General features: G+C 39.5%; 1 protein-coding gene across 2 annotated transcripts in view; it reads left to right on the top strand.

The window, feature by feature from the left end:
- Positions 1 to 13004, top strand: part of ulk2 (unc-51 like autophagy activating kinase 2) — a 35675-nt gene that overhangs the window by 11762 nt on the left and 10909 nt on the right. Inside the window, exons 1-13 of one of the 2 annotated variants that reach the window (XM_054617952.1) lie at positions 379 to 485; positions 839 to 871; positions 2288 to 2324; positions 3139 to 3312; positions 3491 to 3564; positions 4375 to 4476; positions 4562 to 4620; positions 5090 to 5172; positions 5301 to 5351; positions 5456 to 5544; positions 6731 to 6899; positions 8049 to 8106; positions 12578 to 12727. In XM_054617952.1, coding sequence (XP_054473927.1) covers positions 866 to 871; positions 2288 to 2324; positions 3139 to 3312; positions 3491 to 3564; positions 4375 to 4476; positions 4562 to 4620; positions 5090 to 5172; positions 5301 to 5351; positions 5456 to 5544; positions 6731 to 6899; positions 8049 to 8106; positions 12578 to 12727 — 1052 coding nt within the window. In that variant the 5' untranslated portion in view covers positions 379 to 485; positions 839 to 865. Of the gene's footprint in view, positions 1 to 378; positions 486 to 838; positions 872 to 2287; positions 2325 to 3138; positions 3313 to 3490; positions 3565 to 4374; positions 4477 to 4561; positions 4621 to 5089; positions 5173 to 5300; positions 5352 to 5455; positions 5545 to 6730; positions 6900 to 8048; positions 8107 to 12577; positions 12728 to 13004 lie in introns of those variants that run through there. The other variant, XM_054617943.1, reaches the window with a different exon arrangement.

The raw sequence follows: 13004 nt of genomic DNA, 5'->3' as shown, positions 1-13004 counted from the left end.
TATGATCATTTCATCCAGCCTGCACATTCTAACGTAACATGAGTGTGACAAGGTTATGATGACAGAGGGGCTATTTATATCATAGTTGTTTTGGAATATTTTGTTGAAAGGAATGTTTTTGAGCCCAGCCCTCATCTGGCAGCGAGCCATCAATGTCCGAAGTCCAGCAGTTTTTTGTTTCAGCCATGATGGAGCCAATGTGTGAACAGTACCTTCGCGAAAACATTTGTTCGTGTAAACAATTCAAGCATTCGTCACTTTCATAACTGTGAGTTGCTTCTTCCTCTAAGCCCTCACAAACACAGGCTGCCCTATGTGCTGCTGTCACCGCCTGCCTCTTGAAATGCATCTCACTTCTTAGCAGTTAGGCAACAAACCAAAGTGCAGCCAGAGACAACAATGTGAGAAAGTACCCAAACCATAGTGTACAATAAAACAAATGCTTCTCCAGGCAGCAGCTTTTTTTAGAAGTGCTCTTGTCGCAGGTATTGGTTCCGATTAGTTTTCTTTTTTTCAACCTAAATGTTATTTCCTTAAACGCTACAAGTATGTTAACATGTTGATGTCTTTTTGCTGCTTCTATAAAATGTTGTATGTTGCTATATGGTCATTTTTCTCTGAACATATAACTTGAATTATTAGCTCTGTCAGCATTGAATAGCGTTTTCATTAGACAAAAATACATGTTAAGAGGTAGTATGGTTTTCAAAAACAGCAAGTGCTGGTGTTATGTAATGTCATTTTTTTCCCCTAGTTGCTGTCTTGTTATGGCTATGGGGTTGAGCTAACTGCTGCTTCAGGATGAATGGAATCTGATTCTGTGTCTCTTTTCTTCCAGGAAACACCCAACTTTGTTTTTCTGGTCATGGAGGTATGTATAGAAACGTGACTGTCCGGATATTTGATGAGTCAGAGCTCATATCCTGTTCCCATGTGTTGGGGGAAATTTGTTTTTTGTTGTAAATTGTTACTTTGTTACTCACTCTAATAAGATAATAAGTTACTTACAAAGGTTTTTTCAAAAAATTGTTATGACATCAATGATGTAATGGTTTACCCCCAAGACTGGCTGTCAGCATGTATTCTTCCCCATTTGGAAGGTCTCTCTGCTGTCAGCCTTTTCCTCTCCTCTCTTCGTTTGCTGACAACCTCACATCTGCATCCTCCCCAACTCTTTCTGCTCATTGCACAACACCCAGGTGGCTGCGCGCTAGAAAACAAACTATGACTGGACCTTAAGTTACTCACTGAAAATACACCCCTCTGTTTTCTAGGAATCATATTCCCTGAAAGCCTTTGCTTAAAATCTTGTTTTGTGTGTCTGGAACAGCTGTCATGGGACTAGGTTACATTAATTTGCATCACAGTTTTTTCATTATGTTTTCAAAGTTGTCACAGGTGAAAGACAAAAAAAGCAGTTGGTTGTTTTCGATAAACTAATAAGGAGCCATGTTGAAAACGTGTGTTCGGAAAGAGACAAATGCTTGGTCTGTGTTATTGTTGCATGCAGCTTTTCTCCAAAACGGCTCATACAAGCAACTTCACACTCAACACTTTACTTTCTTAGGTCAATACACCTGATATAACACAGTCGAGACACAAAACGCTAGTAGTGGGCTTTTATTATACAAACATTTTTTTTGCCCTGAACTGATGTCTCCCTTACATTACAATTCAAATACAACATTTTCTCTTTATCCTCATGCTAAAATAGGATTCAAATGCTTATAAAATTTTAAAGCTCATATAAAGAATAAAAAAAGTCATGGAAATTGGGGGGAAAATATTATTGAAAAGTTATGAAAAAGGGAAAATGTTCATTGGTAAAAATGTGAGGGAACATAAGTTGTCTCGCTCACCTGATTTCAGCCTATTTGAATCTATCTTATGCTTATTACCCATTTGTACATTCAGCTCAGAAGCAGGGACCAGGGGGAAGCAAACACGGTAACACTGAGGAGTCCTATGCTGTGAAAGTGGACTATAACTTAATTCAGTCTTTCTTATCTTTGCTCATCCGCTCACTTTCTTGTAACCTTCTACACCAACGTGGTTTGTCTGTTCTTGTTGTTCCTCTTGAGAACTGACTGCATTCTAGCACAGATAAGGCCACAGTCTTTCAGAAGTTAAATTGATGAGCCTGCCATTATCTGGGCTAGGATTTGAACTAACATATACACAGACACACTCAAACAAGCATGCATAAAACCAAAATGTACTTCACAGCTTGACATGTTTAACCTGAATTTATTTATTACTGATAGTGATTGTTTGTCTCCCAACACAGTACTGTAATGGAGGTGATCTTGCCGACTATCTGCAAGGTAAGCATCACACTACTCTGTCTGCCACACACACACAACTATTTTTCATCTAAACAAAGTTACTAATGATGCAGAGAAGGAAAAGACGTGACTGCAGCTATTATGAGCGGACGTGTGGGAATGTGTGCATTTATTATCTATGTGTAATGGATAGTTTGTAGAATAATATAACTCTGTCTCATGTGGGAGTGTTTGTTTGTCTGAGTGGATATTTGTATGTCTTCATGTTTTCTATGTGGGGGATTTGAGTGTGGGAACCACTACAGATTTGTACAAAGGGCTCCTTCCCTGTTTCATAGCCAGACAGCACAGTGTTTAGGCTGTGATAGTCTATAACAAAGCATTTCTAGTCATAGAGCAACAAGTCCACCTAAACTGAAATTATATATAATGGACAGTGGATGTGATTATCAGCATAATTGGGCTCATAGGGTTCATTCAAGACCATGTAACTATTAGTTTGTCAACTGTAGTGGGCAGAGAGCCGCAAATCCCTAAATCCTAGATTAATGTTGGTTTACATTGATGTAAACTGCAACTTAATTGGTTGGCTGAGGCATACAACCATGAGGCAGTCATTCTAATTTTGCATCATGTGAGCGCAAAACAAGGAAACTAGTCATTCAGGCTTCGTGAGGCAGGAGGAAGCACCTTAATGGTCAGTATTAAGACGGTTATCCAGGAAAACAAAAAGCAAGAAGGTGCATCATAATGAGCTGGTTTACTTAAAGTTGCCCTGTGGAGATTCCTTGTAAACAAACAAAAGTTGTTTACATTCAGTTATCGTCATTTCTTTATGTCTCCTCTTCCTTAGCAAAGGGGACACTGAGAGAAGACACACTGAGGGTTTTCCTCCAGCAGATTGCTGCTGCCATGCGCATCCTCAACAGCAAAGGAATAATCCACCGTGACCTGAAACCGCAGAACATCCTGCTGTCATATGTGGGTCGCAAGAAGTCCAACATCAGTGGCATCCGCATCAAAATAGGTGACAGAATTAGATAGAAATGTGCTTTAATAACTGTCAGAGGGCTGAAATGAAATCAATGTAGAGCACTGTTCACAGTGTTTTGTCTCTCAGGCTTTCTGCAGTGTCCAACAATAGTGGTACGTGTTTCTAGTAATAATAACACATGACTGGTTTGTTTCATGCTTCTGTTCTGCAGCTGATTTTGGCTTTGCACGGTACCTCCAGAGCAACATGATGGCAGCCACGCTATGTGGGTCACCCATGTATATGGTCAGTTTGTTTTACTGTTTATGTTTTGTGTGTGTCAAGAATTTTTAAAACTAGTCCAGTGCCTTTGGTGTTGCTGTCTGCAGCTTTCTCAAGAACCACTCATACCAACAACAATAGACTCAACGCTTTACTTCCTAATTCGCAGCAATACACCTGTAATGTCATACAGTAGTATGAACCCCCTCATTGTAACCCGAAATAGCTTACAAAAGGCCCCAAAGCACTAAAAAAATATGTAACTCAACTGTATTCTCCTCACTGTATACCTCTACTGCAGAGGAAAACTTTGTAACAGTACATAAACCTGACAGGGTGCAGGTCTTATGCTGTGCCTTAAAAAAATGTTTTACTAATAGTTCATAGTTTCACTATTGAAAGAAAGTTTTGAATACTCTTAATACAAGCTGTTAATATGTCGCTTTTTAACTTACATTTTTAATGTTTTCTTGAGAGAAAGTAATCATTTAGATACCTAATACGTGGAGAGTTCATCATAATAAAGCCTGTTGGGAAATTTACTGAGTCCGCAGACCCCAATAGCTCTGCCTTCGTTGCTCCACAGAGCGCTGTGTGCTTGTTTATTCAAATTGTATTAATATCAAACATGCAACCAATTTAAAAAAGTATCCCAGAAACACACTTGCTAAGTGTGAAGTAGATCCTATGAGTGGTTCTCAAGATATGCAAAGAACAGACAGATAGAAATACAGACATACATTGTTGCTTTATAGTTAGATGACTTTGGAGCTTCATTAGCAATGTGTTAGATAACTTCCTGCTTCGGATCTTAACCTGGCCTTCCTCCCTCAGGCCCCAGAGGTCATCATGTCCCAGAATTATGATGCCAAGGCCGACCTGTGGAGCATAGGGACAGTCATTTACCAGTGTCTGGTCGGCAAGCCACCGTTTCAGGTTAATACTGTACAAACAAACCAATAAAAAATGTACTTGTAGATGTGTGTGTTTGTGCATTTAATTTCTATAACAATATTTTCAGGCCAATAGTCCCCAAGACCTGAGGATGTTCTATGAAAAGAACAAGAATCTACAACCTATGTAAGCCACAAAACCACTTATCTTTGGCTTTAAGGCTCGTTTTTACACTGGGTGATTTGGGTTGTCCCATATGAAAAGTGACATTTAAAAAAACAAAACAATTGTAGTATAGTCTTTGAGACCAGTGCAGATGGATGACATGTCACAGCTCACGTCTGTTGTTTTTATCCTGTTAACATGCTCAACTAACATGGTGAATATGGCAAAATTAGCATAGTCATCATGAGCATTTTAGCATTTAGCTCAGACTTCAACTTTGCCTCAGCACAGTTAATTCGGTGTGAAGGCGAGAGGGACATTTACCATCTGATAGGCCTCAAGGTGTATTTTGTACTGTCTAACATAGATTGCAACCGCAACTTTATTTGATCCATCTCACGCAATGTGACATGCAATGAACTTGTAAGATTGTTGTTGTTGCTCCCCACAAGAAACAAAGAATAAATGTTCCCATGCTCTGATTAACCAGCATCCCAAGGGAGACATCCCAACAACTTGGCCATCTTCTGCTCGGGCTGCTGCAGAGGAATCAGAAAGACAGGATGGACTTTGGTGAGTAAAAACATTATTTCTCTAAACATCGAATGATAAATGTGTTATTCAGGTTTGTTTTTTGACAAATACTGAGATCCATCTGTGCTCTCTGATCTGGTCTGTCCCTCTCACCCCTCACTCTGCAGAAGCGTTTTTCAGCCATCCTTTCCTGGAGCCGTCATCCACCATTAAAAAGTGTAAGCACAAAGATCACATTCCCAAGCAAGATAACTTACTGTACCACACTTTCACATCATACAACTTGAAAACATTATAAATCATCTTTATTTCTTGCCCTCAGCATGTCCTGTGCCGGTCCCAAGTGCTTCCAATGCAGTGACAGACAGTTCCTGTGGCAGCTCCCCATGCATCCGTTACAACTCCCCTCCTGTGAGTTTGAACGCTTATGTTGCAAAAATAATAAGATTGTGTTAAAAAATTCAATTAAATTTGTATAGCCCAATTCCACAAATTTGCCTCAAGGGCTTTACAACCTGTACAACCTACAACATCCTCCGTCCTTGGACCCTTGCATTAGATAAGAAACCTCAATTAAATTATTACATAGTTATTCCATGTGAGAGAAATTATTACAATAACGAGAGTAGACATAGGAGCTCGGTGTTTCCTAGGAAGTCCCCCAGGAGTTTGGTCATACAACAGCATGACTAGGGGCTGGTTTGAAGCAAACCTGAGCTGAACGGGAGTAATATTATCTCTTCCTAGTTTTTGTTAGTAAACGTGCAGTCTTAAGAGACTTATCAGAACAGCCTGATAATAAGGAATTGCAATAATCTAGTCTAGAATTAACAAAAGCATGGATGTGCCTGCTTTTTAACTGGTTGGTTTCGTCTGACTTGATAGATATAATTGGATATCAGCTGCATAAAAATAAACGTTTGTGGAGTGCTCTGATAATGTTGCCTTAAGGAAGCATATATATTAGGTGCATAGAACAGGTCCAAGCACAGAACGTGACGAACTTTGGTGTGCATGGAGGATTCAGTGTTTACATATACAAACTGGCATCGATCTGATAAATAGCACTTAAACTAGCTTCATGCAGTTCCTTCAATGACAATTAAAGGTTCCAGTCTCTGTAACAGGATGTGATGGTCAATCTAATAAGGACAAGTACTAGGGCAAGTCCTTTTCTTTGACGTAATAAGAATGTCATTAGTTATTTTCAGCAGTGCTGTCTCTGTGCTATGATATGTTTAAATCATGACTGAAAATTTCAAAGACTCAAATAAACTATTGTTATGTAGAAAATCACACAGCTGATTTGCGACTGCTTTCTCAAGGATGTTAGAGAGAAAGGCAAAGGGTTTAGGGCTATAGTTAGCCAACACCTCTGGATCAAGGGTGGGCTTTTTAAGAAGCGGTTTGATTACAGCTACTTTAAAGGACTGTGGTACTTAGCCTGTTACTATAGACAGATTGGTCATATCAAGTTAAGAGGAGCTGACTAAGGGTGAAACTTCTTTAAACAGCCTTGTCGGGATGGGGTCAAAGAAACATGTGGATGGCTAAGATGTAGAAATTGATCCGTATTTCTGTCTCTATGAACTCACAGTCTCTCCCGGACATGCAGACACTAGCAGAAGATGGTCTGTCATCCCCTCCTCTCGGTCCGCCCAACTTCCTGCAGCTTTCCAAAGAGTCTGCAGGAAGCACCAGCAGTAAGAACTCCTCCTGTGACACTGATGACTTTGTCTTGGTGCCTCACATCTCTACTGACAGCTGTAAGTGCCAACACACATACTGTACTCGGCGGTATTTCCCTTAAATTCACTCCGATTTAACTCATCTAAATATTTGAGAGGGAGATCAACTCTTGGGCTTCCTTAATTTCTTTTGTAGAAAATGCAGAAATATTACCTTTAGGGCTGGGCAATATAGCAATCAATTTAATCAGGATATTTTTTTCATAACGGTTGTTCTCGAATCATTAGGGCTTATTAAAATACTGTATATTACTGGTTTTTAATAGAGAGCCGATGGGCAAAACAAAAGTTCATGCAAAAATCTTTATGGAAAGATTTAATCTTGGTTTTAAAAGTTTAGGTACAAATTGAATTTTTCTCTAGGAGATGAACCGTGAACAAGGATCAATCTTATTTTAGTGCAAAAATAGGAAATGTAGCACACAATGGAAGCTTCTAAAATGTGAGTGCAAAAAAAGTATTTTGTGCTTGTAGGGACAAAAGTAAAAATCAATGAATAATCGTCATAAATTATCTTGAGCTCATTATTTATCAAAACAGTTGTGATCATTTTGTCCATACTCCAGCAGCACTATGATGCATACAGTATCATAACATGAATCATTTACGATTTATTTGTTTCATGTCAAACTTAATATAATGTTAAGGTTGCTGTGACAGTAAAATGTTGCTTACTGTCCCATTTCAAAAAAGTTTCTTCCTTGTGACTCCTATAAGAGCATATCAACTCTTAATGTGGTGTGTTAAGCAAACTCAACCACATTTGTTGTGCCTGTTTTGCACAGTAGGATGTCCATCTTAAAATAATTCCATATGATTGGTTAAAAATTGTTTTGTTTCTATATTTTGATTGGCTTTCATGTTGCCGATTATGGCACACGTGCTCAAACAAACATGCTGTAAATGTAGACATCAGTCCACAAACAGTATATACGCACACTTGACTGGTAACATTTCTATCATGTTCTACACTTACACACACACACACACAAGCTTTCAACTGCTAGTCCTCCCATTCAAACAATGAACAAAGAGAAGAGCATTGGGAGTGTCAGCTCAGCAGGCATTTTGAGTGGCATTTAATCACCTAATTATTGCTGATTTATACATCAGTAAAGTCTGTTGCACATTCATTATTGTCTTCTTTCCCTCTCTCTCCCTCCTCAGATGACCAGCCAATGGGAGTAGGTCGTCGGCCGTCCAGTGAGTTCCTCATGTGTGCAGGGTGAGTACAATGCTATGAACCAGAAAGTACAAACATCCTCTCACATAATGTACTTGTCAAACAGTACCACTTCTCATGAAACCATGCTAAAAGATGTAAACAAGAAAAAACGAGGTTCTAAAAAGAGAAATTAAACTTTACAGGAACCTTGAGTTAATGATCAATAACGCCAAGGGAGGCATCAAAATGAAAATAGTATTAAAGGTGTAGAAGACAAATATCTTGTTTTTTGGTCTTAGTGTTGTATTCCTATGCTCTGTGTTTTATGTGTCCCGCTGCTTCATAACCAGTTGCTCCACTGGAGACTAATAGAACTATTGATTAATTGATTTCGTGAAATGCGCTAAATGCTGTCTTGCTGAGACATAGTTGGATAGCTTAGCTTAGCATGGGTGGGAAACAGAGAAACTTCTAGTCTGGCTCTGCCCAGAGGTAACATAACCTACCTACCAACCCCTCTAAAATGAATCCGCACAAAAACAAGTATCAGTACGTTGAAGTTTTATGAGATTATGTGTTTTATGGTCATCCTGCTGTGTGTGATTATCAAAAAAAAACTGATGTTGCTAGTTTTGATGTTTATTTTGGTCATAAATTGGTGGTATATAAAATGGCAAATGGCATTAAAGGGGTCTCTAAAGCCTCTGAGAATGCTGCAGATACTGTAATAATGTGTACTATGGAGTATGAACTAGATGTTGACAAGGGTCAGAGGCAAGAATAGACTGACAATCCAATGGAAGTGTGACATGCTGCTGTGGGTCAGATTCCATTTCACACATAGCCTTGAGTTCATGTGTGTCAGGTCATATCGTCTATTTCTAAGGCGTTTTTATGTAAACAATGCCTCTAATTCTGGCTCGCTGGCCATCAGCAAACACCCTCTTCTCAGCATTACACCAGATATTACACACACTCACTGTCCTTTTGTCACAAGTGAATTCTTCTGCTCACCTCCTAATCTGCAGTGAGTAAAATATGAATCAGACTTTAAGCCAAACAACAAGGTGGTGCTGTGCTAAATACAGCACCTGACCCAACAAGGGCTCTGCGATAAGAATAGACTTGCACACTTCCCAAATTTTGCCCGCAATAACAAAATGTGAGTATAAGTGTTCCTCAGCTGTGTATTGAAAGATCAAAACATGCTCACATGTTCTGCAACCATATTCTGCTCTCAACATGACAGCCTTTACTGACTTCAATTTGTCTGCTGGGAAGTTTTGTTTCCTAATGTTCTTATAATTTTGTCTTAAATTCAGTTTCAGATGATAAAATAATTAGGTACATACATTTTGCTCTCTTGGAGGCACCCTACTGTTGCTCTTTTTTTTCTATATTCTCCTTCCATTGTTATGGAAATGATAAGACTATTATTATTCCATATCTTTCTGAAAAGATTATAACTAACAATGGACCTCATGCAAGAACATTTTTGTATTCTTATCCTAAGTTTCTCTTACCTTTTTTTCATATGGTGGGCTTGTACGAGTGTGCCACGTGAGGTTCGTCAAAAGCTCTTAACATGATGAATGCCACCTAAATAAGCAGGTGTTGATGATAATTGTAAATTACAACTATCCTCCAAAACTACCAAATAAGGCTACATGTCCTACCCCTTATGTCCTATATAAGTCCTGCTTTCAGAGATCTATAAATGAAAGAAAAAAATGTAATAGGGTCAGCAGCTGATTTAAAGGATCTGCTAAAGTTAAGGAATGGTAAATGGACTTTCCAGTCTTCTGACCCCTCTAAATTCGGTGCACTACATTCACACACAGTGTCCTACACAGAAACAAGACAAATGCATAGTTTAATTTTTGTGCATTTGTTGGAGACAAATTTCAGCAGTGGAATAGGATATACTGTAGATGTATTCTTTTGAGTCAAAATGATAGCTGTGGAACATTCATCATGGCAGTGGAGTATCATGTCAATCGTGTGCAGATGTGTGAGGGGTTTTGGAACAAAAATAAAGCTCTATGGCACAGAGAGTGAAGGCTTTGATACACACACGCACAAGATACTTGTCAGGAGATACATTCATTGTTGGTTTTGGTCTTTTCATGGGAGTTATTGAGGTAAGAACAGCATTGAATGACGCCAGACTGAGCTTGAAATCTTGTTATTTTCCTGCAGACAAATTAATATCTAAATTGTGGATAATATTATATATAGTTCCTGATTTATGATTAAGCCCTTTACACACCGGGAGAGTTTTTGTTTTTTTCTTCGTGCAAATAGTTTTTCAAACTGTTGTTTTTGTCGTGAACACTTTCACACAGAATAAGAATACTAGTCAGCAAAAATAAATACTTAATATATTTTTATTTTAGAACGATGGCGATTATTCTCAGCTTTCGCCTTGTGAATAAAGTTGTCAACTAATCACTTTGTGATGAATGGGTTGAATTGTGCCTGTATTTTATAAGGATTATAAAACAATGACGTGTAGGCTACGTAGTCTTAACCGAGAAGGCAAACTTCTTCTTTCAACCTTACAGACAAAGGCAGCGCTTCCCAGATCCAATCGTTCTGTTCTTACATTTCACAGTAAAAGCCCTAGACATAGCTAGCCATTATTTCGCATTTACATGTTGTTTTTTCGTCACGCCGCCAGTGTAAAAAGGCCTATTAGAGTGAAATTTAAGTGTTAAATACATCTATTTTCCCTCTGAAACTCCTTCTACTGTCTATCACTCTTTGTTCTTGTTCTTTCTCCCCCTCCCTTTGTTAATAACCAGCATGTGTAAAAAGCCCCAAGCAGAAGTGTTCTCTTCCCTCTCTGTTCCCTTTTAGAATGCAATCAGTACGTTTTGTCTTTGTTGTTATTCTGTCTAATCCTCTTCTAACCGTTTTACTCCCTCCCAACGCTGTGCTTTTAATGTCTGTCTCCATAGCAATAACTCCTAACTTACATAAATTAGGTAACCATTGACACAAGAAGAACCAATGTCTCTCTTCACTACTGGAGTTGTAGAGCTCCTAAATCCCAGCCTTGTTTATCCTCTGCAATCTGTGTGTCCTAGATTGATTGGAGTTGAAGAAGAAATGGTAAATGCTAAATGGACTTGCATTTTTGTAGAGCCTTTCTAGTCTTTCCACCTCTCAATGCACTGTACACTACATGTCATCATTCACCCATTCACACCCATTCATACACTGATTGCAGAGGCTACCATGTAAGGTGCCACCTGCCCATCAGGACCCCAAACTTATTCACGTACATCCATACACCAATGGCACAAACATTGGCCAAAGACTGGACGATCTGACGGTAATCGAACCGACCATCTTCCTTTTAGCTGACAACCTGTCTTATTGCTGAGCCACGGCCAAAGAGGAAGATGACCAGGAACTTGGGAAGATGGATAGAAGAGCAGAATGTCTTGAGATAGATGAATATTGTAAATAAAGCAAGTAAATAGAAGAAGGAAAGGACAGAAGTGATAGATTTTTAAAAATAGGCCAGAATTGTTTGATCCCCCCAAAATTTTGTTCAGAGGCCACTGAAATTCAGATCCATTCTCTTTCCTTTTTCCACTGTTGCCTCTTTTAAAAAGCAGCTGTTCACTGACCTACAAATATTTTTTCTTTCTTTCAACAGCGCACAACATTCTTCTCCTTATTGTGCCTTGGCTGGGATCAATAAAGCTTTTAGCAACCTGGGGGAAAATGTAAAGCCTCCATCAGGGGTTATTGTAATCAAATGACTTCTTGATCAGTATAAAGTGTGGGGAAGGACAGCATGGGTCAGGTTTATATCCCAGAATTACAGGAATCTAACAAAGCAACTTCTCTCTGGTTCTTTGTCTGGTCTAATCTGCCTCATGTGTCCTCCTCCTCTCTCCCTTGTAGGCCCGCCATGCTTCACCTCATTACATAATACTGGATTCCAACTGTTTATACTCTCTAACTGCTATTGCCTCCACTCCTCCTTTTTGTGCATTCTATATGTAAGCAAGGCCCTCTGTGGGTGACTTGGTCATGACTCAATGTTTGAGAACATTTTATCTCCGCTTGAATAACAAAAGAATGTAAATGAGCTCTCTTTGCACTTCCCCTGTGTCTGCTGTTGCCTTGCATGTGCCGGCCCTGCCTTAGCCCTGCCCCCCAGCAGACTGACCTGTAAGCTGATTGGTGCTGCTTTTGTGTTTACATAAAAACCCTCAGGCCCCCCTTTTTTCCCTTTTTTTCCCTCCCCAACTTACTCCCGTCATGATCTGCCAGGCTAAACTTTCCTTAACCTGCCTCCACACCGAAGTAAACAAAAGAGACGAGGCTGCAGAGACAGAGTTCCTACATTTTAGAGTCCTGCTTGAAGTTCTACGTATTACACAAGCAGTAGCCTTTTAGAGATTTAAGTTGTAATGGGTTTTGACACACCTGAAAATGTCATGGAGATATGGAACCAGCAGCAGACTCAAGCAGACCGGCCAACCACTCTATTTTCCACGTTCTTTCACTCCAGGCAGCCGCAACCCACCCCTGGACAGACCGCCATGGTGTCCCCACGGGCTGAGACCACCCCCATCCCTGTTCCCACCCAAATCCGCAACTACCAGCGCATCAAGCAGAACCTTTCCAGTAGCCCGACAACCATGATGTACAGCTCCCCCAGGTAAGAGCCACCTCTGCTGGTTCTGAGGGGGAAGGGAGGACGTTTTTTGCCAATACATTTCCGAGACTTATCCATACCTTTGAGGCAAATTTTCATGATTATATATTCTTTGAAACGTTTGTGTATTCATAAAAAGATAGCATTAATAAAAGGTCAGAGTCTGACGTTACCCAATGCAGAGAACAACTTAATAACTATTGACGTAACTTATCTCCCCGACTGTTTGTTGTTTTGGCACAAATATTTTTTATTTATTCTTCACAAACATGCTGCAATA

Source organism: Anoplopoma fimbria, chromosome 1 (assembly GCF_027596085.1).
Source record: "Anoplopoma fimbria isolate UVic2021 breed Golden Eagle Sablefish chromosome 1, Afim_UVic_2022, whole genome shotgun sequence".
NCBI lineage: Eukaryota > Metazoa > Chordata > Actinopteri > Perciformes > Anoplopomatidae > Anoplopoma > Anoplopoma fimbria.
The sequence above is the reverse complement of the archived record's forward strand: the minus strand, read 5'-3'. Positions and strand labels throughout refer to the sequence as shown.